Source organism: Miscanthus floridulus, chromosome 9, assembly GCF_019320115.1.
Source record: "Miscanthus floridulus cultivar M001 chromosome 9, ASM1932011v1, whole genome shotgun sequence".
NCBI classification, from domain to species: domain Eukaryota; kingdom Viridiplantae; phylum Streptophyta; class Magnoliopsida; order Poales; family Poaceae; genus Miscanthus; species Miscanthus floridulus.
In genome coordinates, this window is record NC_089588.1 from 4,533,732 (window position 1) to 4,558,364 (window position 24,633).

The 24,633-nt window shown below is 45.1% G+C and overlaps 2 protein-coding genes and 1 pseudogene across 2 annotated transcripts; 1 reads left to right on the forward strand and 2 right to left on the reverse strand.

Annotated features, from left to right (window-relative positions):
- Positions 1 to 1,411: 1,411 nt before the first annotated feature.
- LOC136481217 (uncharacterized) lies at positions 1,412 to 9,121 on the forward strand. Its single transcript, XM_066478571.1, has 2 exons — positions 1,412 to 1,783; positions 6,770 to 9,121. Exons 1-2 carry the CDS (start codon positions 1,777 to 1,779, stop codon positions 8,878 to 8,880), a joined length of 2,118 nt encoding a protein of 705 aa, XP_066334668.1. The 5' UTR covers positions 1,412 to 1,776; the 3' UTR covers positions 8,881 to 9,121.
- Positions 9,122 to 16,790: 7,669 nt separating this feature from the next.
- On the reverse strand, positions 16,791 to 18,120 carry LOC136479103 (uncharacterized; annotated as a pseudogene).
- A 1,930-nt stretch (positions 18,121 to 20,050) lies between these two features.
- Positions 20,051 to 21,157, reverse strand: LOC136481218 (uncharacterized protein OsI_030282-like). The gene has a single exon (XM_066478572.1). It carries the CDS (start codon positions 21,098 to 21,100, stop codon positions 20,351 to 20,353), a length of 750 nt encoding a protein of 249 aa, XP_066334669.1. The 5' UTR covers positions 21,101 to 21,157; the 3' UTR covers positions 20,051 to 20,350.
- Positions 21,158 to 24,633: the final 3,476 nt, after the last annotated feature.

The window sequence follows — 24,633 nt, forward strand, 5'->3', positions numbered from 1 at the left end:
GGGCGGCACGACAACGGATCACGCGTAGAGGAGGTGGATACGACTCGGCGACGATGGAGATGGTGTCCGGCTTGGACACGACGCGAGGAAAAGGGAGACTCCGACACGGTGGCCCCACCTGCCAGTGAGAGAAAGGAGAGGAGGAGCGCGGTGCGGCACGGCCTGTGCGACGATTGGGCTGTGGTCGGTGCGGCTTTGCGAGCTTCTGCTGGGCCAAACACGGGGAGGAGGTGCTGGGCCTGTGACTGCTTCGACCAGAGCTGGGTTGGGCTGCGAAGTTGAGAGCGAAGCCGGGCCACTTGGCCATGGGCTCGCAGAAGCGGAGGAGGGAGTGGGGCTGCCGGCCCAGAAACAGAGAGGGAGAGGTTTTTCCTTTTCTATTTTGTTTTCCTATTTCCAAACCACATTCAAATTTGAACCAAATGCAAGTTCAAATAAAGTCTTGAATATACTTTTAAATTTAAATAAAAGTAAGAATTTTAGTAAGTTTTCAAAAATAATTTTGACAACTTTTTAAATTCTTTTATTTTCTAATTTTCTTTTCGTTTACTTCAAAGCCATTTTAATTTATTTCCAAAAGCATTTCGAATGTTTTCAATTTGAATCAAATCCACACAATACAAAGAAACAAATGCACCAGGACGTTTGCACAACCATGTTTCTATACCCTATAATGAATTTTTAATTTAATAAAAAAAAATTAATTTCCTATATTTTATGAACACAAAAATTTAGAAATAAATCCTTTTAAACTTATTTTTAAAAGAGGCAAATTTTAGTGTGCTACGACCTGTTACCATGTGAGCCCATACGATCTCAGTCAGCTTCCGATCCTCCATACTGTATGGTTACTCAACAGGGTGTGCTGTGCACTAGGGTGGTCAGCTATTCCGTAAATGACAGTTTCTTTGAATTTCTATCTGCAAGGCGGTAAATTAATATTATATATTCTCACCTTAAACTCACGGCAGACAGACATTCTAAACATTGCACAGAGGATGCTAAACAGCCAAATAATCTATAGGAGCGTTCGACGGGTATAAAAACCGGCTGATTTAAGCTGATTCAATAACGTGGGCTGATTGCACATGTCATGTCATCTCATCTTTGCTGCCAAGCCAGCCAACAAACAGACAGCCTGTTCGTTTGGCTATGGCTTATCGTAAACGATCGTAAATTTTCAACTAAAATAATATTTTTCTCTCACATAAATTAAACAGCAGTTTTTCTTCCCGAACCGGCGACGATATGAAAACCAACCAAATAGGCGGAGAGTCCACCGCAAAGAAAGAGCAAAGCCCAAGACAGCACAGCTCAGCTACAGCGCACGCACACAGGCACCTCCTCCACTCAACCACACTGCACTGCACCTGCACGCACAAAAAGGTGAGCTCTGCTCTGCTCCCAGTTTAAAAAAAAAAGGGTCGTCTGGGGTCGAGTCGAGCCGTCGAGGGAGGAAAAGGGGAAGAACGGGCGTCCCAGCCAGTCAAGCTCTCTGCTCTGCCGTCGCTCGCTCACCACCGGAATTCGGGGAGCGGTGGAAAGAAAGAAAGAAACCGAAGTAGTCCGATCGATTTTCCCTAAATAAAAATCCCACCTTTTTCCATCTCCTTCCGTCTGTTTCCGGAGGGCGACGGATGTCTTTTCTTGGGGCTGGGGCGGCCGTCCAGCGACCACGGAGCTGCGCCGAGGCAGTTGGGAGTAGTCGCCCTACCGCTCCAGCTCCAGCAGCCGCTCCAATCTAGCCGCCGGCGAGGACGACGACCCGGCCGCCTCATGGAAGGTACGAGCTGCGACCCCTCTCCCCCCATCTCTCGCTCTGCTGGACTTGGTTTCCTTCTTGGGGGGTAGTTGATAGCTTCCGTTCTAGATCTGCCGCGGGGTTTCCCTGAGCTGTAACAGTTTGGGCGGCGCTGTTTCGATTCGCCCGGATTTTTTTCTCTCCCCACGGTTCGGGCCTGCACCTTGGTCGAAGCACAACAAATCCTGGGCGGATTGCTTGTTCTGCTCTTTGATTTTTCTTGATTCTTTTGGGCGGATGTGGCGGTGCGATTTGGGAGAGCTGCAGGCAAAGGTTTAATTTTTCGCAGTGCCAACTGCCAATGTATAGCTTAAGTGGATCCCAACCTTTGATTTTAGCTTCGAATGCGGTGGTTGATGCGGGTCTTTAGTTAGCTTTATATAGGGTGAAAGTAAACTGTTTCGCATGCTATGAGGCGGGCTGTGAATGTTTTGCAGCTCATGTGTGCTTGCTGATAAGTTTTTACTTATTTTAAGGCTGGACCAGTTCAGTTTTGGGAATGTATCCTAGTCAGTTTTAGGTTCCAGGAATCAGGATCGTGTGTGAACGAAATTGAGATGGGTATATTTTTCTATGCAGAAAGGAAAACAAGTCCATTCCAGTCCTGTGGGTTAGCTTGAAAATGGTATTATGGTAATTACAAATCCACAGCTCCCCAATCACAAGTTTAGTTGAATAATATACCACATTTTAGAATTCATTGCATATTCAGCCTAAGTTTCTGAGTTTTTGTGGTGTTCAAGCATAGATGCCATGTATACTTCGGTCAGCAGCAATGCTATGTTCTTGTGTCCCCTTGTGACACAATATAAATGAAGTAAAGATTGCAAAATGTAGGACTGCCAATTCAGTTCATTTGGAATTTCAGTCATTTGATATCTACAAAGCAGAAGTTGGTATCGTATATTTTTAAACAGTAAACATCTATAGTGTCCTTGCAGCAGTGGTTACCATGGTACAATCTTTGCTGCTGCCAGACTATCAAGTTTCATTTTTTTTTCTTTTTCTTTTTGTTTTGTAATGGTGATGGTGAGGGATATGCTCATGTAGAGTTTTGTAGAAGGAATGAAGGATAGGATGGGATTACTACATTTGGTTACTCAGAATTCTATTGTCCAGTAAATGAAGTTACTGCTCATATTTGGTTATCTCTGGTTCTCTGTATTTCTTGGCTTTCTAATTCCAATGATCATTGTGGTAAATTCAAGTTGACTTGATAAGTCATTTTTGTTAGTAGATTGGTGTTCGTTCTGTCATGTGGGGGCGCCAATATCAAAGGCGCTCCAAGGCTCGAGACGCAGCCAGGGCAGTCTCCAAGGGGGCACTAGCTGTAGTTAATGACAATTAGTAGTCTGGGGAAATGATAGAATTAATGAGAGATTAAGGATGATTAATGGGGAGAGAACCAAGGAGCTTGTGGCTGGCGCCTAGGGGCTGGGCAGTCCAATATATACCCTGTAATCAGCTTATGAAAAGGCAATCAAGAAACAAGTTATCTCCTAATCTACCTCTGCTGCTCTTAATCTCATCCCCTTCATCTTAATCTCATACCCTTCAACATAGGGCATCCAGGGGATAAACCCCACGCCATTACCAACCCAAGCTATGAGCTTCGTAGTCAAGGGCCTGCTACCTTGAGCACCGACGCCCTTGACAACTTGGTATCAGCTAGCCGGCGATCTTCTTCCACCTCCGCCCCGCACTCCAACCCTGCAGCCACCTCGCCATCAACCCCTGCTTCACCCACCGCCTCAGCAGCCTCCACATCCTTGCCAATGGCTGAGCCGTCCACCGCCGACCTGGCCAAGATGATCCAGGCCCTCACCACCACCATGAACGCCACCATCAACGACCTTCAACAGCAGGTCGCCGCTCTTCAGCAGGCGCAGCCACCGGCGTTCTCCGGCTCAAGATCGCGAGGCTCGGGCCACGGTGACCACCACGGGGACCGCCCACCTTGGTTCCAGAAGCTGGACTTTCCCAAGCTCGACAGGAAATTCGATCCGCTGGCCTTCCTTAACCGATGTGAGTCGTATTTTCATCAACAGCGTATTGCAGCCGAGGAGCAAGTTTGGATGGCGTCATATAACCTTGAAGACGGCGCCCAGATGTGGTTCCTCCAAGTGCAGCAGGACGAGGGTACGCCGTCTTGGCACCGCTTCTTCGAGCTCCTCAACCTCCGCTTTGGGCCGCCGATCTGCTCCAACCCCCTTGGTGAGCTAATGGTGTGCAAGCGGACGAGCTCGGTAGCGGAGTACCAGAGGCGCTGCTTCCTCGCGTCGGCATGCTCACGGAGGCGCAGCGTGTACAAGCGTTCACGGCAGGACTGCAGCCGCCGCTCAGCCTCGACGTGGAAGTCCACAACCCGCAGTCCCTCGTCATCGCCATGAGCCTCGCGCGCAAGTTGGAGCTGCGCGAGCAGTACTACCCCGCCGCTGTTCCAGCTCCGCCTGCGCCACAGCAGGCCTCACACGGCCTCTTGCCGGGGCCACCACCACAGCTGGCCTTGCCAGCCCCCCCACCCCGTGCAGCCGCCCCTTCTCTCACCGTCGAGGGCCGCAAGGTGAAGCGGCTGTCCCAATCAGAGATGGAGGAGCGGCGCCGCTTGGGCCCCTGTTTCAACTGCAACGAGAAGTTTGGCAGGGGTCACAACCGCGTCTGCCAGCACATCTTCCTCCTTGATCTGGCCGAGGCCGATGGCGACGACGATCCTGAGCAGACCGATGCTGCGGTTGCCAGCCCGCTCATCTCACTACTCGCCATGGTAGGCGTCCGCTCCAGCGAGACCATGCAGGTCCGCATCCAGCTGGGCGGGGCGTCCTTACTGGCCCTTCTGGACTCGGGCTCCACCCACAACTTCGTGTCCGAGGAAGCAGCAGCACGCACCTCCCTCAAGCTCCGACCCCGCGGCAACATGAAGGTCACGGTGGCGAATGGGGAAAGGGTGTCGTGCCCCGGCGTCTACCGTGCCTTTTCCTTCTCCCTCGCCGGCGAACCATTCTCCACCGACTTCTTCGCACTTCCTCTGGCCGGTTACGACGTCGTCCTCGACACCGAGTGGCTGGCCTCCCTTGGCCCGATCCTCTGGGATTTCGGCGCACTCACCATGTCCTTCTGGCACCGAGATCACAGGGTGTGCTGGACAGGCATCGCCGGGGGCACCGGCCCCTCTCTACGGACGTACAGCGCGGCTGATCTCCTGCCAGCCCTGCTGGACGATCGCCCTCGTCAGTGGCTGCGCTGGCTGCCATGGGCGGAATACATCTACAACACCGCTTTTCAGTCCGCGCTCAAGACCACGCCATTCCAGCTCGTCTACGGCCGTGAGCCACCCTCCATCCGCTCCTATGAGCCGGGTGAAACCAGGGTCACTTGTGGCCAAGACCATGGCGGAACGCGATGATATGCTGGCTGATGCCTGGGCCCGGCTGGAGCAAGCTCAGGACGTCTACAAGCGGTTCTACAACAAGCATCACTATGACGTTCACTACAGCGTGGGGGATTGGGTCTGGCTTCGTCTCCGCCATCGCGCCCCGGCCTCCCTCCACGGCGTCACCAAAGGGAAGTTGTGGCCCCGGTACTATGGGCCGTACCGCATCTCTGCCATCATCAACGACATCGCCTACCGCCTCGAGTTCCCTCCCCGCGCTCGGCTGCACGATGTCTTCCACGTCGGGCTCCTGAAGAAGTTCGTGGGCACTCCCCCGGCCATCCCCCCGGCTCTACCTCCTATGCATTATGGCGCCACACAGCCGGTTCCCGAATGCGCCTCACGCACCAGGCTGGCCCGAGGCGTCCGCCAAGTCCTGATACATTGGCAAGGCGAGCCCTCAACCTCCGCTACCTGGGAGGACATTGACAGCTTCACCAAGCGTTACCCAAGCTTCCAGCTCGAGGACGAGCTGCTCGTCAAGGGCTGGACGCCCTATGTTGAAGGGGATGAGATTAAGATGAAGGGGATGCGATTAAGAGCAGCAGAGGTAGATTAGGAGATAACTTGTTTCTTGATTGCCTTCTCATAAGCTGATTACAGGGTATATATAGGACTGCCCAGCCCCTAGGCGCCAGCCACAAGCTCCTTGGTTCTCTCCCCATTAATCATCATTAATCTCTCATTAATTCTATCCTTTCCCCAGACTACTAATTGTCATTAACTACAACTGGTGGGAGGGGTAGATGTCATGTGGGGGCGCCAATATCAAAGGTGCTCCAAGGCTCGAGACGCAGCTAGGGCAGTCTCCAAGGGGGCACCAGTTGTAGTTAATGACAATTAGTAGTCTGGGGAAAGGATAGAATTAATGAGAGATTAATGATGATTAATGGGGAGAGAACCAAGGAGCTTGTGGCTGGCGCCTAGGGGCTGGGCAGTCCTATATATACCCTGTAATCAGCTTATGAGAAGGCAATCAAGAAACAAGTTATCTCCTAATCTACCTCTGCTGCTCTTAATCTCATCCCCTTCATCTTAATCTCATCCCCTTCAACATAGGGCGTCCAGGGGATAAACCCCACGCCATTACCAACCCAAGCTATGAGCTTCGTAGTCAAGGGCCTGCTACCTTGAGCACCGACGCCCTTGACACGTTCTCTGATCGTCCTGAATATTGGATCCATATTTAAGTTTCTATGCTTTTTGCTTTGACTTGTATGGACTTGTTGGGCACATCCAGAAAAATCTCCAAAAAAGTCATGCCCATATATGATTGTATTGGTATTGTGTTTAGGTATTGATTGATTAAACCAAGTAGACATCTTTGTAGAGCAACTTTTATGTGCCAGATTTTCTTGTGATGTATTGTTTCATGCTACACTTGCTATCTTCAGTACCCTATTGTTTATCTGCTACTTGTCCTTTGATTGCTCATCTTGGATCCTAGAGTTTCTTGAAGTTTTCATATTATATTATTTGAACATCCATTTGTACAAACTTTACACTTAGTAACTGAGGGATTTGACGCAATTTTGCAGACCAATCGCCTGACCATGTATCAGTCGGTTCAGCACCAAAGAAGTCTAGTACTTCATCACGAGGCCGGCACCGTAATTTCTCATCATCAACATGCAAAGATTTTCTCCGGAAGTTTGTGGACAGTGAACTTTTAACTTCAAGCCTAGAGGATTGGTTCTCTGGTCACAGTGAAGATTGTGGTTTCAGGAAGCCAGCTTTTGATGTTCCTTTCGACCTTACAGAATTACAGAATTTTGATTATGCTCTGGAGGGTGTTACTTTTCAGCAGCTAGTACGGATGCCAAATGCTCTATATGCATCGACATCAGATGTTTTTGAAGCTACTGCATATCTTGCTTTAGAGGATTTCCTTCATGCAGGCATTAAAGGATTGTGGCAAACTTTCTGGGGTCCTGATGAAGCAATGCCATTCTCAGTTGCCTGTATACACAGCACAAGCTCCAAATTTTATCCTGCTGAGAAGGCTATTAGCAGTGGAAAACTCGATGGTGTTTGTGCAACCGCTATACTATTGAAGAATTTGAAGCATTCACAAGGAAGATGGGATCATATTGTCGTGTTGGCTTTGTTGAGACCAGATATCGGAATGGTTTCCGCACAGGGTGACCAGGAGCCATCTCCTGCTGTCTTAGGGGAGGCACTGTTCTTTGCTTTGCGTGTCCTACTATCTCGAAGCCTTGGTAGATCCTCTACTGTTCTTCGCAATTCAGACTGTGTTTACTTGCTTCTTGTTGATTCACAGTTTGGAGGAGTGGTAAAAGTGCAAGGTGATTTGAACAAGCTGGATTTTGATCTGAACAATGTTTATGACTGTGCTGCTGAATGGATAAAGAAACATGCCAAAATTTCAGTTTCTTCCATAGATCGAGTATGGAACAAACTTGGGAATGCTAACTGGGGAGACATTGGGACCCTTCAGGTTCTCATTGCAATATTTCACTCAATGATCCAATTTTATGGAGAGCCTAAGTATTCTCTCGATGAACTGGCGACGGAACATAGTTCAAGGCTACAAAGTCGAAGATCAGAAAGACATTTGGTTGATAGACAAGCTAATGGGAATGGCTTATTTCGATTCCAACAGCGAAGTCACTCTCCTGAAATTGTCGAAGTTCAGGAGGAAGCAGCTGTTGATGTGAAACCACATGAAACCTTAAGGCTTGAAATAGGATCTGTTGTATTGATGGATGATGCTTACAAACAGAAAGGTTTTCAAATCAATGACATCCTAACAGACAGTGATCCTCCTATTTATACTTCTACTCCTGTAGAAGAACCTACGAGAACCTATTTGCTGTATGTAGGCTCCAGTCCTTCTCATTTGGAGCCAGCATGGGAGGATATGAACTCCTGGTACCAAGTACAGAGGCAGACCAAAGTACTGACTGTGATGAAGCAACGATGTATTTCTAGCAGATATATACCACAGATGGTATCTTCTGGACGGGTCATCCATCCAGGCCCATGTAACAAGCCTAACTCAAATGGAAGTTGTGGTCATCCATGGTGCAGTACTCCAATGCTTGTCACCTCACCAGTTGGTGAGACCATTTCAAATCTGATACGGAATGGATTGTTCGGTGTTGAGGAGGCTCTGAGATGTTGCCATGACTGTTTATCGGCTCTTGCTGCAGCAGCTTCTGCAGGAATCCGTCATGGTGATATCCTGCCAGAGAATGTGATCCGTGTCAATAATGGTTCAAGGCATCCATATTTTGTGCTTATTGGATGGGGTCATGCTATCCTAGAAGATAGGGATCGGCCAGTAATGAATCTATTCTTCTCATCTACATTTGCACTCCAGGAAGGAAAACTATGTGGAGCATCTGACGCAGAAAGTTTAATTTATCTTCTATATTTCTCTTGTGGTGGAGTTTGCCCCGAGCTTGACTCTGTTGAAAGTGCACTTCAGTGGAGGGAGACATCATGGTCGAGGAGAGTTATACAGCAGAAGTTGGGCGACATCTCAGCAGTGTTAAAAGCTTTTGCGGATTATGTCGACAGCCTTTGTGGAACTCCATACCCAATGGACTATGAGATCTGGTTGAAACGACTGCGAAGAACAATAAATGAAGATCATGGGAAGGAGGTCGACACATCCTCAAGTTAATATTGCAGCACATTCCCTTGCAAATCCAAAATTTGGAAGATCAAGAGTGATCAGCCCATTACCTTTTGTTGTTGTTGTAGATAATTTATTTGTGAAAGGTCCATAGGTCATAGTATTGTCCATCGTTTCACACCATTTCTTGTATATAAGGGTATTTCAAAGTTGCAGTCTGCTGCTGCTATCCTCAATGGGATCACTGTCAATGTTTACTATTCCGTGGTCTTGCCTTCAGCCCTTCATACAGGAGATCCTTGAGGATATCAGCAACATGATGTATTTTGTGAATCTTTGGTAAATTGGTGAGCCTCTGTTCTGGTTGCCTTCAGAGATTCTGGTCCCATTTTATTCGGTTCTGGTAGGCTTCAGGATGATTTTGTTTTTCTTGTGATCAGTGTCTAAACTGTTAATCAGTCAGTAAATTTGTAACTGCTCTAGAAACTGGAGTTATGGCGGAAGACTTTGGAGTCCAAAGGTTTTAGACTTAGTAGAACTAAAACTGAGTATACGAGGTGTGACTTCGGCACTCCTACTCGGGAGGAGGAAGATGTTAGTTTGGAAGGTCAAGTAGTGCCTAGGAAGGATACCTTTTGATATTTAGGATCAATGCTACAAAGGGACGGGGATATTGATGAAGATGTTAGCCATAGAATCAAAGCAGGGTGGATGAAGTGGCGGCAAGCGTCTGGTGTCCTATGTGATAAAAGGGTACCATAGAAGCTAAAAGGCAAGTTTTATAGGACGATGATAAGACCTGCTATGTTGTATGGTGCAGAATGTTGGCCTACGAAAAGACGACGTATTCAACAGCTAAGTGTCGCGGAAATGCGTATGTTGCGTTGGATTTGCGGTCATACAAGAAGGGATCGAGTTCGGAACGATGATATACGTGAGAGATTAGGGGTAACGCCAATTGAAGAAAAGCTTGTCCAACACCGGTTGAGATGGTTTGGACATGTGCAACGGAGACCTCCAGATGCACCGGTGCGTAGTGGAATCCTAAGTCAGGATAGTAACGTGAAGAGAGGCAGAGGAAGACCGAAGTTGACTTAGGTAGAGGCAATAAAAGGAGACTTGAAAGGATGGAATATACCCAAAGACTTAGCCTTAGATAGGAATGCTTGGAAGACAGCTATTCACGTGCCTGAACCTTGATTGCTTCTGTTGGGTTTCAACTCTAGCCTACCCCAACTTGTTTGGGACTTAAAGGCTTTGTTGTTGTTGTTGTTGTTGATGTTATTGTTGTTGATGTTCAAGGTCCTGTAAATGATGTTCCATTGAGCTGCTCAAACTCGTATCCTGCTACTGTTCTTAAATCTCTTTGTGCGTGGGCTGTGGGGGTACTACTTTGCTCCATATGCATCAAGAAATGCCTTGATGGTGATACTATCTTTGTTTGCAACAAGAAACACTGATGCGTGTACAATTGTTTCACCTTTCATTGACTTCATGGGATGATGCCACATGCTCTTAAGTTGTGTTGTAATGAATGTTTTGTTCCCTAATATAGTCTGTTAACATATCCTGTCCAGGTTTTGAACTCGTTGCAGATTGCTTCAATTTGCAGAACTGAACCCCTTAAAACAGCCGCTTAGAAAACATCATTGCTGAGACTGCAACGCTGCAACATGATGGAAAATAAAGGATGTACATACTTGGTACCTGCTCTGTACTTGGAGGAATTTCGTTAGAAGTAATAATATGAGCTTGTGCAAATGCTGATTCTTTCTTGTAATTCACATTCCACAACGACCGTAACAGTGATTCGAAACATTCAAAAAAGTTTTCCCAAAATGATTGAAAAAACTTTTTTTTTTAAAAAAGGTACTGGCGGGTGTCGAAGGCGGTGCACGCCAAGGAGAGGCTGCAGCTCGCCGGGGACTACCTTACCTCCTCACCAGCGTCCACCAGCGCAAGGTAGGGGATTGATCGCCATGTTTCTGATGTGTTCGATGAAATGCTCAAGAAGAGTTTTTTTTTACCTCCACTTCATCTAAATGCCTCTCTCGATGTGCTATGCGTTGCCTAAAAAACAATCATTAATCAGCTAATTGTAAAACATGCCAAAAATTGCATATTTGAGTTCACTACGTAGGAAGCCAATATTGCGGCAGCAAAATAAAGAATGTGGATGGGAAGCACAAGGAGGAACAAGTAGCATATGCAATTGAGTACAAAACTTCTCTTACTGAAAAAATGTACTGTAATATTCAAGGCAGGATAAACCATGCAAAATTAATCATTGCATTAACTAACTTCATATCAGCATATGCTTCTGAAACCATGATGCAATGATGGGGGAAAAATCATATGGAAGAATTCTCTTGCTGCTTCTGAAACATGGCATATATCAACCATTGGTCCAGTTTAGTTTCAGCTTCATGTGATTGCTGAGCCTTTCCACCACCACAGGAGTGATAATAATCTGTTAAGTCTTCTGATAACCTTTAATCTGCGGAGTTCTGCATTAAAGTCAGTAAGGTATCCAATTATAGGCCATTAGCGTTTGGTAAGAGCTCGCATACAATTTAAAATTAGGATTCCTCCTCTTTCTTTTCTTTCGGGTTAGAATCGGGCTGTTTGGCTAATGGTTTTTATGGCTGATTCAATAGTGTTATGTGAGAGAGAATAAGCTACGATAAGGGTGAAAAGCCGGCCGAAACCACCAGCCGAACAGGATATGTTTTACAACACCCACCACCACTGCTGGTAAGGGTTCCCTTTTTCTTGTTGTAACCGGATTTGTTTTCCTAATAGTAGAACTATAGGTTATCATAATGTAATAAGCACGGAGAATATATATATATATATTCTGCAGCTGGCCATAAAATAACTTGTTCTATAGCCACCTTGATTTATGATAATGTTTGTACCAATTTACGATAACATGGATATGCATTTACGATACTCGTGTTACTATAACTCATGGTGATATTTACCATAATGTTATAGTAAATCGCTTAGTAAGGAGTTATTGTAGTCTCATAAGTTAGCATGGTAATTATCATAATTCAAAGTGGCCACAGAATAAGTTATTCTATGGCCAGCTGCAGAAGAGTAGTTATATATATATATATATATATATATATATATATATATATATATATATATATATATATATATATATATATATATATATATATATATATATATAATATAGCTGGCTACAAAATAACTTATTCTGTAGTCACTTTGAGTTACGATAATTACTATATTAATTTACGATATTATAGTAATTCCTTACTAAGTGGTTTACTATAACTTTACGGTAAATATCTCCATGTGTTATAGTAACCCAACTATCGTAAATATGTATTGACATTATCGTAAATTAGTATATAAAATTATCGTAAATAGAGATGGCTACAGAATAACTTATTTTGTAGCTGACTACTGAATATACTCTCTCTCTCTCTCTATATATATATATATATATATATATATATATATATAGGGTAAGGCTATTCTGTAAGCTGGCCATAGAATAACTTATTCTATAGCCACCTTGATTTACGATAATGTTTGTACCAATTTACGATAACATGAATATGCATTTACGATACTCGTGTTACTATAACTTACGATGATATTTACCATAATGTTTTAGTAAATCACTTAATAAGAAGTTACTGTAATCTCGTAAATTAAAATAGTAATTATCGTAACTCAAAGTGGCCATAGAATAAGTTATTCTATGGCCAGCTCTAGAACGGTAGTTATATATATATATATATACACACACACTTGTATATAATATCAAAAAGTCGGTCGCAACTCGCAATGAAACGTCCCCGCATCTGTGTACCCATGGGCATGGCGACCGGCGGCTCCAGCTGGTCCTCACTCCCCGGCGATCTCCTAGAGCAGATCTCCCACCACCTGTCCACCGATGCCGACCACCTCCACATCCACCAGGTCTGCGCACACTGGCGAGCCTCCACCTCTCCCCCGACCGCCTTCCGCCCGTGGGTCGTGGCCCGCCGCACGGGCCGGAGCAGCCGATTGCCAGCACCCGGCCGCTACTCCGTCTGGCAGCTCCCTCGCCGCCGCCTCCAGCACGAGGTGGAGATCCGCCACCCCCCGGTCGGGCTTCCCGTACTGCTTCGGCGCGTCTCGCGGCTGGCTCGCCCCAGCCGACAGCGTGCGGCCCCCCACGCGGCTCGTGCTGTGGGACCCGGCCTCCGGCGCCGAGCTCCGGCTCCCGCCCCTGGGCGACCTCGTCCAGGTCTTCCTCTCCGGAGACCCGCTCGCGTCGCCGTCGTCGGACTGGGTGGCGGTGGGGACCCAACTCTATGGCAACCAGGGGGCGCAGAAGTCCTTCTTCTGGCGGCCTGGGGACGCCGCCTGGAGCGTCCTGTCCAAGCGAGGCACCGCGGGGATCGAGACCGTCGCGTTCCACGGGGGGAGGGTATACTACATGGACTGGAGGTGGGTCCTCGTCGTCTGCGACATCAGCCTCGCGCCGCCGGCGCCGGCGCCGCCGCGCGTCTGGCTCATGAACATGAGCCAACCCATGTTCTGGCGCTGCAGCTGCCAACGTTACCACGGCGTGCGCGGGGCGCAGATGGTGACGTGCGCCGGCGAACTGCTGCTCGTCATTCTGCGCGTCGAGGGCGGCCACCCGTCCTTCGCCGAGGTGTATAAGACGGAATGGACGCCGGAGAATATGCTGGAGCTCCGCGACAGAGTGACGGACCTCGGCGACCACTCTCTCTTCCTTGGTCGGGGCGAAAGCTTCGCCCTTTCTGCCAGGGAGTACCCTGCTATCAAGAGAAACCATGCCATGTCTACGGCTTGGCACTTCAAGCACGTTCTGGTGACGGCACGCTAACAGAGTGGGCATTTGTGTATGACCTGAGCTCAGATACTTTGAAAGAAATTCACCACCCGAAAGAGCTCAGGGAGGACGGGACCAAAATTTGGCGGCCACTTTACTGGTTATGTCTCAGAAGCTCATACAAGAGGAACCAGCAACAATAAACTCTGCAGCTGGTTCCAAGCTGCTCCTAACCTGTTTGCTACTAGATGCATTTTGGCCTTTTGGGCGTGTGCAACACAAGAAACACTCACTTAAAATATAGCTAGTAGCTACGCATTCTATAAGAGCTCAAGCTTCAAATGCAAGTATATATAAACTTATAAGATCATATGAATATGAGATCTGTACAGTCCTGTTTATGATCTTTATTTTGTCAGAAGGTCTTTACAATTACCGATTCTGACATTCGTGACTGATGCTTGGGAAATTCTGCTAATCTATCCAAGGTGCCAAATGTTACTGTTAGACAGATGAATTTATGAATGCACTATGAAAACACTCAATGTGCTCTGAAATGACATTCAGCATATCAGCACTTGGAGCTCTGCTAGATGGTGATTAACCTCTGTGACTACTCACTGTTTGTCGTCTGATTTGATGCATTTGCCCTGTTTGCAAAGGGGTTTCCTGCCACCAAGAGAAAGTATGTATACTGTGCAGACAGATATCACGAGCAACACTACTGTGTCTGTGTTCCATTTGAAATCATGCTTTTTATAAAGAATTCCCTACCCTGAACAGCTTATGGAAGATGGGAATCGGCTGAATACTGCCCCCTGAAGTGGCAGTGAACTGAAGTCATTGGGATTTGGGAATAAGTTACATCATGCATTCAAGGGCTTGTTCAGAATGCAGTAATCTCCTTGGGAACTTTGTACAGTCACTGTTTGGAACAGAGGAGTGCCCTTGTGAAATTCCATTTAGTACCATGCTTTCCAAATGGAGAAGGAAAGAGTGTCGAATAAATTTCTACCACAATTAGTGTTTAGATTCAATCAGAATAGCATCAGTTGATGTCTGCTTAAATTTCTTCCTTCAGACCTTTGTACATGAACAATTTGCCTTATATTTATTTATTTATAAGAAAAGATATTCAGTAGGGCTCTCATAGTATTCTCCTGAAAAAAAAGAAAGAACAAATGCATGATGCCAACCTAACGTGCCCTCTTCATGTTGTTATTATTACAAAACTTTGTACTTGATTTGAATGGGAAATTTTTATTAAATAGCATCCTCTTTGATCAGTAATTCAGACACAAACAGATGTGTTTTCTGCATTTTCTAAATTACTCTCTCTTTTTCTGCATATCTATTTGCACATGATGACTACTGGTTTGTTCAACTTGGTCTAGTTTTAATAATGTAGTTTAACCTAAGTAATGAAAATATTGAACATAACGTGTCATTCTTTAGCAAGAACCATACTTTTTGCAAAACTGAACAAACAACCCAATTTCCTTCTTGCATCCACAAAAGGATTATATTTATCCATATGTTGGTATAAGCCCTCTGAGAAACCCCGTACTCAAGGTATTTGTCGTTAAGCTGTTTTAGGTCCCTGACGATCAAGATGGCCACTTGACTCATAATCAAGTTAGTTCGAACACATACAAGTGGACGAGATGAGCGCCTCATTCTGCTTCATGTAAAGCTAGATGAGTGACTACAAACGGAAGAGTCTCAAGACCTAGTATAGACTAGTGGTGGCCTTATTTTGATAATAAATCACCTCTTTAATTTGAGACTTACTTTCTTCCATCTAAACTTAATAAAATATTTATGTTGTTCTTGTATCGTGAATGTAACCGATGGTTTGGGAACGCTCTTGAGATGTGAATATCGAGTTAGTGGAGCTCGGAGTTTTACCTTAGTTCGAGTTAATCTGATGGACAATACTCGAGTTAAGTTAATTAATTGACCAGGGTCCTTGCACCCTTCTTCCTAGCAAGGGGTGGCTCCTGTTCATCAAGAGCTCGCTCCTAGTTTAGCCCCGTTAGTCTTTCACAAAGGGCAGCTGTGCCTTGATACTTCTTCCAGTCAGATCATAATTTCTTGCAGGGCCGCCGTCCCTGATATTTTTGGTGGGCCAGTGCAAAATTCAAAATGAGACCCTATGTATAAAAACAGTTACTTTAAAAAAAAAGTCTTTTTTTTTGTTAATCCTATTAGAAGTATAACTTTTTGATTATATCTTGCCAAAAAATATATGGACTTCAGCTCTCCAAATTGAAGCAATCTGCAACTGAGTTCAAAACCTGGACAAGTCGTCCTGATAAACAAACTACTGGAACAAAACATTCATCAACAGATTTTACAAGCATGTGACATCATCCCAGAAGTAGCTGAAGGTGAAACAATTGCACAACCACAAGCATCAGTGTTTCCTTGTTGGAAACAAAGACAACATCACCATTAGGAGGCATTTCTTGATGCATGGGGAAAATCTATACAGCACACACATACAGACAGAGATCTAATAACATCAGTGGCAGGATATCTCAATCAATAGAACATTACTTACAGGACCTTTAACAATTAACATTGCACCCAACAAATAACTTAGCCTTCTAAAAAAAAATGCTACTACGCCACACCACCACTAACCGCATATCTATTCTGGAGCAGTTACAAAGAGGAAGTGCCAAAAATTAATCGACTATATACCACACACTCGAGGTCCACATTTACCTACCGGTTAACATCCACAATCCTAGCACAGCACCAAATAAAATGGGACCAGAATCCCAGAGGGCAACCAGAGCAGAGGCTAACCAATTTACCAAAGACCATTTACAGAATACATCATGTTGCTGATATCCTCAAGGATCTATATACTGCACTCCTCTGTGAACCGCTGAAGATGGGAGCACAGAATAGTAAACAGTGACAATGATGCCATTGAGGATAGCAGCAGCAGATTGCAATTTTTGAAATACCCTTATCAAAGGGGCAAAGAAATGGTGTGAGACGATGGACACTACTATGACCTATGGACCACCTTTCACAAATAAATTATCTACAACAACAAAAAGTAATGGATTGATCACTCTTGATCCTCCACATTCTGGATTTTGCAAGAAAATCTTCCGTAGTATTAACTTGATGATGATGTCTCGACCTCCTTCCCATGATCTTCATTTATTGTTCTTCGCAATCTTTTCAACCATATGTCATAGTCCATTGGGTAGGTTCCGCAAAGGCTGTCAACATAATCCGCAAAAGCTTTTAACACTACTGAGACGTCGCCTAACTTCTGCTGTATAACTCTCCTCGACCACGATGTCTCCCTCCACTGTAGGGCACTTTCAACCGAGTCAAGCTCTGGGCAAACTCCACCGCAATGTTTTCAAGTCGTCCAATTAATCGTGATTAATCATGACTAATCATCCTAATCGGTCCCTGCTGACTGATTAGGGGTACCGTCGACTTGTACAAGTCATCCGATTAATCACGATTACGATTAATCGTGATTAATCGACCTAGTCGGTTCCATGGCGACTAGGTTTGACTGGACGACTTGAAAACGTTGCTCCACCGCAAGAGAAATATATAAGATAGATTAAACTTTCTTCATCAGATGCTGCACATAGCTTGCCTTCCTGGAGCGCAAACGTAGATGAGAAGAACAGATTCATTACAGGTCGATCCCTATATCTTCTAGGATAGCATGACCCCATCCAATAAGCACAAAATATGGATGGCTTGAACCATTACTGACACAGATCACATTCTCTGGCCGGATATCACTGTGACGGACTCCTGCAGATGCTGCTGCGGCAAGAGCAGATAAACAGTCATTGCAACATCTCAGTGCCTCCTCAACACCGAACAATCCATTCCGTATCAGATTTGAAATGGTCTGACCAACTGGTGAGGTGACAAGGATTGGAGTACTACACCATGGATGACCGCAATTTCCATTTGAGTTAGGCTTATTGCATGTGCCTGGATGGATGACGCTCCCAGAAGATGCCATCTGTGGTATATATCTGCTTGAAATGCCTCTTTGCTTCATCAAAGTCAGTATTTTGGTCTGCCTCTGCACTTGATACCAGGAATTCATATCCTCCCATGACGGTTCCAAATGAGAAGGGCTGGAGCCTACATACAGTAAATAGGTTTTGGTAGGTTCTTCTACAGGAGTAGAAGTATAAATAGGAGGATCACTGTCTGTTAGGATGTCATTGATTTGAAAACCTTTCTGTATGTAAGCACCATCCATCAATACAACAGATCCTATTTCAAGCTTCAAGGTTTCCTGTGGTTTCACATCAACAGCTGCTTCCTCCTGTACTTTGACAATTTCAGGAGAATGACTTGGCTGTTGGGTTCTTGGTAATTGCTTGTATGATAGTGCTGGTACTGAGGTTTGCTTGTGATTAGGTGGTTTGCCGTTGGAGAGTGTCTACCTTTTTTATTACCATCGGTAAAGGCAAGTAAACATGGTGTTGTGGTCGACATGCTTTGGCTTTATTATTTGAATTGCCTCCACTAAACTTAAGTAACTCATACCAGCCAGATAATATGAAATTTGAAGTTAATCATTTACTTTGATGGAGATTGCTATTTTACAGCTTGTGGTACTGTTCTATTTAATTATGAATTACGAAGTATTGCATTTGCACTTTTCCCGCTGAGATGCGTTTAAATAAACCGTAGCCGAATTGGTGCCGTAAGTACCGGTGTAGCAATGCACGTTAAAATAAAGCAATGTCGTTGTAGCCCGCACTCCCTCACCTTGAGACGTGTGGGTAGAAGTGAATTCATGCATTGCATTGCATTGCATTGCACCATTTGCATTTGCATTTGCATTATGAAGTTATGAAGTAATTGTTGTCTTTATTACCATGCTATAAAATCATTAGGGGTATTTTAAATTATGTTTGATAATGACAGATGTGTGTAATAATTAAAGCGTTATTTGAAATTATCTTTGTAATGCCAACGGTGGGTAATTTAGGTCCAATGTTAGGGTGTTATTTTGAATTATGTTTCATAATGGCAAATGTAGGTAATTTAGATGCAAATTTAGGGGGGGGGGGGTTATTTTGAATTATTTTTTATAATGACATATGTGTGTAATTTATATACATACAAATTTAGGGATTATTTTGAATTACCTTTCATAATGGCAGAGGTGGGTAATTTATTAGATGCAAAATTAGGGGGTTACTTATGTTTTTCATAATAGCAATGGTGGGAATTTTTTTTATAAATTGCAAGATCCAATGGCTATTATCGGTGGTAATGATTAGAGGTCTACCAAATTAAAGGTCAGATGTTTCTAATCATATATTGTGAGAATTTTTAGGATTTATCTATTTTTTCTAGCGTGTCTGGTGAGAATTAACATGATGCCTCTGTTGGAGCCTCTAATTAATAATAGTATGATATTTTGGGATTCTAACTGATTTGAATAAAAAACTTGTCAACTACGAAGTTTTAGATTGCATCAAGAACTACAATTTTGATATAAAGTTTGTCTTCGTCCAATTTCGTATGAAAAAGTTATGATTATTTTTTAATGCAATTCTTTTTAGAGACGGAGAGATCTAAATAGATTTTTAGAGACAAACCCTTAGAATGGCTATTTTTGTTAATAGCGATTTTCAGAGGTGAGCCTCTAAGACGACGGCCTCTCTAAATCTATGTTTTAACCGAGGCAGGTGTTTACCTAGAGGCGACCTGAACCTAGATGTGCCTGCCTCTGTCAATCAAAGAGGTGACGTTGCCTTTGTGGTAGTGCAAATTGGACCAGATCCGTTGAAAACACGACTAATCTAGTATTTCTGTTTGTTCTGCGCCACTTAATTAGGATGCCAGATTCGAATAGCATGTCGATTTTGGACTTGCAAGTGTTTTCTAGAGGGATAACACCATCCCAATTAACCATGGATATTTATTGCCCCGTTTGGCACAGCTTAGCTTCACCAGTGAAGCTGTTTCGCTAAATAATTTTCTCAAAACAGCTCAGCTTCGCCGAGAAAACTACTCATAAAGCTGTTTTCCAAAAAAAAAAACAACTTCACTAGTGAAGCTGAGTTGTGCCAAAACCATGGCAATAAATATGAAGCGTCCATGGTTAATTGAGATATTATCCAATCAATACATTCTACTTTTATACATCTCAAACCTGTAATCTCTTCCAACCTTCAATATCTTCTTGTTATATTATTCTTCTCTCGATGAGATTTGTGAACGTTGTATGTAAATGTAACCTTACAGACCTAGGACAAACATCTGTCCCCGACCCACTTACGACGGTCCCTGTGAGTTTTTTTTAAACCATCAAGATAATTATAATTATCCTGTAGGTTTAAGCAATAACCGTCAAAAAAAAAAATCGAACCGCTTTCCAATAGCGAGCCATGCAAACTCGTTTGTATATATTACAATTACAATTACAAATCAGTAGTAGTACCTTTATATGCTACTAGCAATATACAAACCGAGAGCACAGTACATATCGTCACACTACTACAGGTGCATGCATGCATGTATTGCCGCTTATATATGCAAAAAAAAAGCCCGTTTCTCTAGCAATGGAAAGAAGACATAACAAAAATACGGCACACAGGATAGGTTTTTTTTTTTTTTTTTACTAATCGAAACACTTCTTCCGTAGTGTACGTGGTTGCATGCAGGAGCTCTACCTTAAGCTTTAAGCTTTGCAGCAGCACCAGCAGCAGCCTGATGAGCGGCGGCGGCCACCGCCGAGAAGGTCTCCTGCATGACTCTGAGCTTTTCAGGAGGCGCGGCCGCAGCGACCGCGTCGGCCGCCTGCCCGTAGGCAGCAAGGATTCTCGCGATCTTGTCCCTGTCCCCCTCCGCGTACGCCTTGTTGATGGCCGCGTCGGTGGCGAGCCTCTGCTTGAGCACCACGTCCGTGATCCCCAGCTTCTTCTGCGGCGAGTCGCCGGTGGCGATGACTCCGCCGAAGGCCTTCTCCGTCTTGGCGTAGGTCTCGCAGAAGTGCTTGTCGACGGCGGGGCACTTGCCCGGGTCCGGCGCCACCACACCGTTGAAGGCGAACGCCATCGTGCCGAGCTTGCCCGCCGGCGACGCCGCGATGACGGCGTCCGCGGCCTTCTCGTAGGCGCCGGCCACGCTCACGAAGTTGTTCTCGTCTCCTGACGCCGTGGCCTTGCCGAGGGAGACGTCCATGTTGAGCTGCTGCTGCAGCACGGCTTCCACGGCCTCGGACCGCTTCGCCGGCGGAGCGGCGGCCACCACGCCGTCGAAAGCCTGGCGCGTCTTCGCGTCCATGGTGGACTTGTACTTCTTCGCGGTGGCCCACTCCGCCGGCAGTGCCCGCGGATCGGCTTCCTCCGCGAGCACTACCATGTCGATGGCAGCAAGGACGACGACGACCATGAGTAGGAGGAGGAGGATCTTGGCCGCCATTATATTGCTGTAATTTGTTTATATGTGCTATCAAGCAATTGGGTAGTGTTGAGAGACGCAAATATATATAATGACCAAGAAGATGGACGTACGGCATTTCTATTTCTTGTCTATAAATAGTGGAGATGGTATGGTAGGCGTAAGGCCAAGAGAGATTCATGGATAAGCCATATATAAGCGTGTGTTTTTTTGGCTCCAAATTTTAAGTGGCCTACCTCGACCCGTTCCATGCATGCATGTGTGCATGGCTGGTGTTTGGGGTACGTACCCCGGCCCCTCCTCCTCCTCCTCCTCCCCTGCCTTTGACCGAGGACCAACCGTATTAATATCACTTATTATTCATTTATTCATAAGATCACCTGAATCTGCATCCATCGGCTAAACATTTATGGTTTAACTTTGTCTCTAATGTTATTTTTTTTCCTACGGATTCAGTTTAATGGCTTACACAGGATGAAGATGATCAATGCTCATTTGTATACTCGGTGAACAATAAGTGGCCTCCAAGAGGTCAAGAAGCACTTGCTTAATAACCTTTGGAATTTCACAGTGAAGTACAAGGAGGCGGATCCGAGGAGAGGGACCTGGACAACTTGCTTAATTACCTTTGGAATTTCGCAGTGAAGTACTTCTTTGCGGTGGCCCACCTGACGGCACCAGCTTTGTTCCACCGCCTTTGAGGAAGAATCTACACTATCTATCAAGGTCGGTTTGAATGGAGAGTCCAGATTTACGTTGCCACGGATCCATGGGCCCACATGGTGCCGGGAGCCCCCTATAAAAAGACCCCTGGACCCCCTCCAGAAAGGCAACTGATAGACTACGATTCATTCAAGTCAGATCAAACTTAGAAGAGTAGAACTCCCAAATAATTAGAGCTATACACTACGCCAGATTTGCACATCATTGCCGGCATCATCACTACCGGATTTGTAAGAACCGGCAGTGATGTGCCTTCACTGCCGGTTATGAGCTTGAAAATAAAAAAAAATGATTGGTGCTAGGCTAAAACCGGCAGGGAAGGACCACATCACTGCCGATTTATGGCTTCAACCGGCAGTGTTTTAGCGGGCACTCATCACTGTCGGTTTAAGCCAAGAGCCGACAGTGATTTGGCTCTATCACGGTCGGTTCTAGCCAAGAACCGACGGTGATAAGCCTACAACACAAAAGGCTGCAGCCGTCCTCTCCTTCCTCCTCTCTTCCATACCGAGAACAGAGGCGCGCGTTTGGACCCTTTCCTCCATTGTTGCGGCTGCTCTTCACCATGAAGCTAGTGCTTGGATTTTGAAGAATGGCTTGATCTTTTTCCTTTAAGGTTAGTAACAAAAATCCACTCCTTTGATTTTGTTGCTTAATTAGCTTCGTTTTGATGGCTACATTCCTTGATTCTCATTCTAGTTCTTTCTCCATTCTAGAGAGCACTTTTCCAATTGGACATTTGTGCAAGGCTCAAATTGTGATGAATCCATCATCCAAAAGGTTGGTGTCTATGAACACATTTAAATTCCTAGCTAATTATTCCATGGTGGTCAAGATCATCATTGCTAGTATGTGATGCTATAATTAGTTCTTAGAAGTAGAGTAGAATAGTTGTTCTTCAATATTGTGCAATAATTGTTTTTTACTACGATTTTCAATTTATAGGGCCGGGGCTACCAATTTTAATCTTTCAATAATTTATGTACAATAATGTTTTCCAAAAATGGTACTTTCGAGCTACAATTATTGTTCATGAAGCTCGATTTCTTATTAATTCTTTGTAATTACTATCTCAGTATTTTTTTGTGCAGAGATGGATCGAGAGTGGATGCATCCGTCCCGAACGGACAAGCGGTACATGCATGGCGTCAGCCAGTTTATCACCGATGTCAAAGCCCATGCTGGGAATGGGAACCCTGTCTTCTGCCCATGCAAAGATTGCAAGAATCATACGAACTTTCATTAAATTGAGTCTATACGATCACACTTGATTACCAGGGGGTTCATGCCAAACTATACGATATGGACTATGCATGGCGAGGTTGGTGTGAATGTTCTGCAGGAAAACGATGATGATGTGGACATGCCTGACGTAGCCATCCACGATGCTGACGAGGAACCCGGTGTCAACACGGAACCTATGGCCACAGTTAATAATGTGTTTAGGAACACGCTAGCTGACGACACCGAGGATAACGATGGCATTTCTCAGCTGCTACGTAATGTAGAGACCGGATGTCTTAGTGAAAGAGAACTGAGAAAGCTAAAGAAAATGAGACAAGATGGCAAAACACCATTGTATAGGAATTGTCCAATGAGCAAACTGGAAGCCGACATCATGCTGTTAGAGTTTAAATCCAAAAATGGATTGAGTGATAAAGGCTTCGATCAGTTGTTAGGTATAATAAGGAAAATGCTCCCAGAAAAAAATGAGTTACCAGAAAAGACATACTTGGCCAAGCAAATGATCTGCCCCATCGGCCTCGAGGTTAAAAAAATCCACGTGTGTTCCAATGATTGCATATTGTACCGTGGAGAAAAATACAAAGACTTGGACAAGTGCTCCAAGTGTGAAGCTCCACGGTACAAGGAGGGGCCGTCAGATGAGGGTACCAAGACCAGAGGAGGTCCCGTAAAGGTCGTTTGGTATTTCCCTATAGCTCCCCGGGTGCATAGGCTGTTTGCATGTGCAAAGTCAGCCAAGCTGTTGCGTTGGCATGGCGAAGAGCGTAAGAAAGATACAATGATGAGGCACCCCGCCAATGGGCATGACTGGAGGACTGTCAATACTATGTTCTATAAGGACATAGGTGGAGAGGTAAGGCATATTTGGTTTGCTTTGAGCACAGATGGGATGAATCCTTTCGACTAGGTTAGAAACAATCATAGCACCTGTCCAGTGACGCTCTATATATACAACCTTCCACCTTGGGTCTATATGAAGCGGTCGTACATCCAGATGCCACTACTGATCCAAGGGCCAAGACAACCTGGGAATGACATCGATGTGTTTCTGGAACCAGTGATCGATGAACTAGTGGAATGTTTGAAAAGGGTGTGCCTGATGTTTGGGACGAGTACAAAAAGGAACATGTCACGATCAAGGGAGTACTTATCGCTACAATCACCGACCTGCCAGGTCGAGGTTCGTTGTCCGGAGAGAAGACAAAAGGCTATACTGGATGTGTCGAGTGCTTGGACGACACCGATGAGGTAAATCTGCTAAATAACTCAAAGATAGTTTATATGGGACACCGTAGGTTCCTACATAAGGATCACCCTTACCGCAGGAACAGAAAATATTTCAACGGTACTATTGAGAAACGCTTAGCTCCAAAATATCGAGACGGGCATGCGATACTTCGAGATCTCAACAAACTGGAGGTTGTCCTTGGGAAGGGGGACAATGTAGTAGCAGCGTCTGATGGGAGCGTTTGGAAGAAAAAATCGGTTTTCTAGAAACTACCTTACTAGCCATTTCTGAGTGTACGCCACTGTCTTGATCCTATGCACATCACTAAAAATGTGTGCGCTAACACTCTTAACACCTT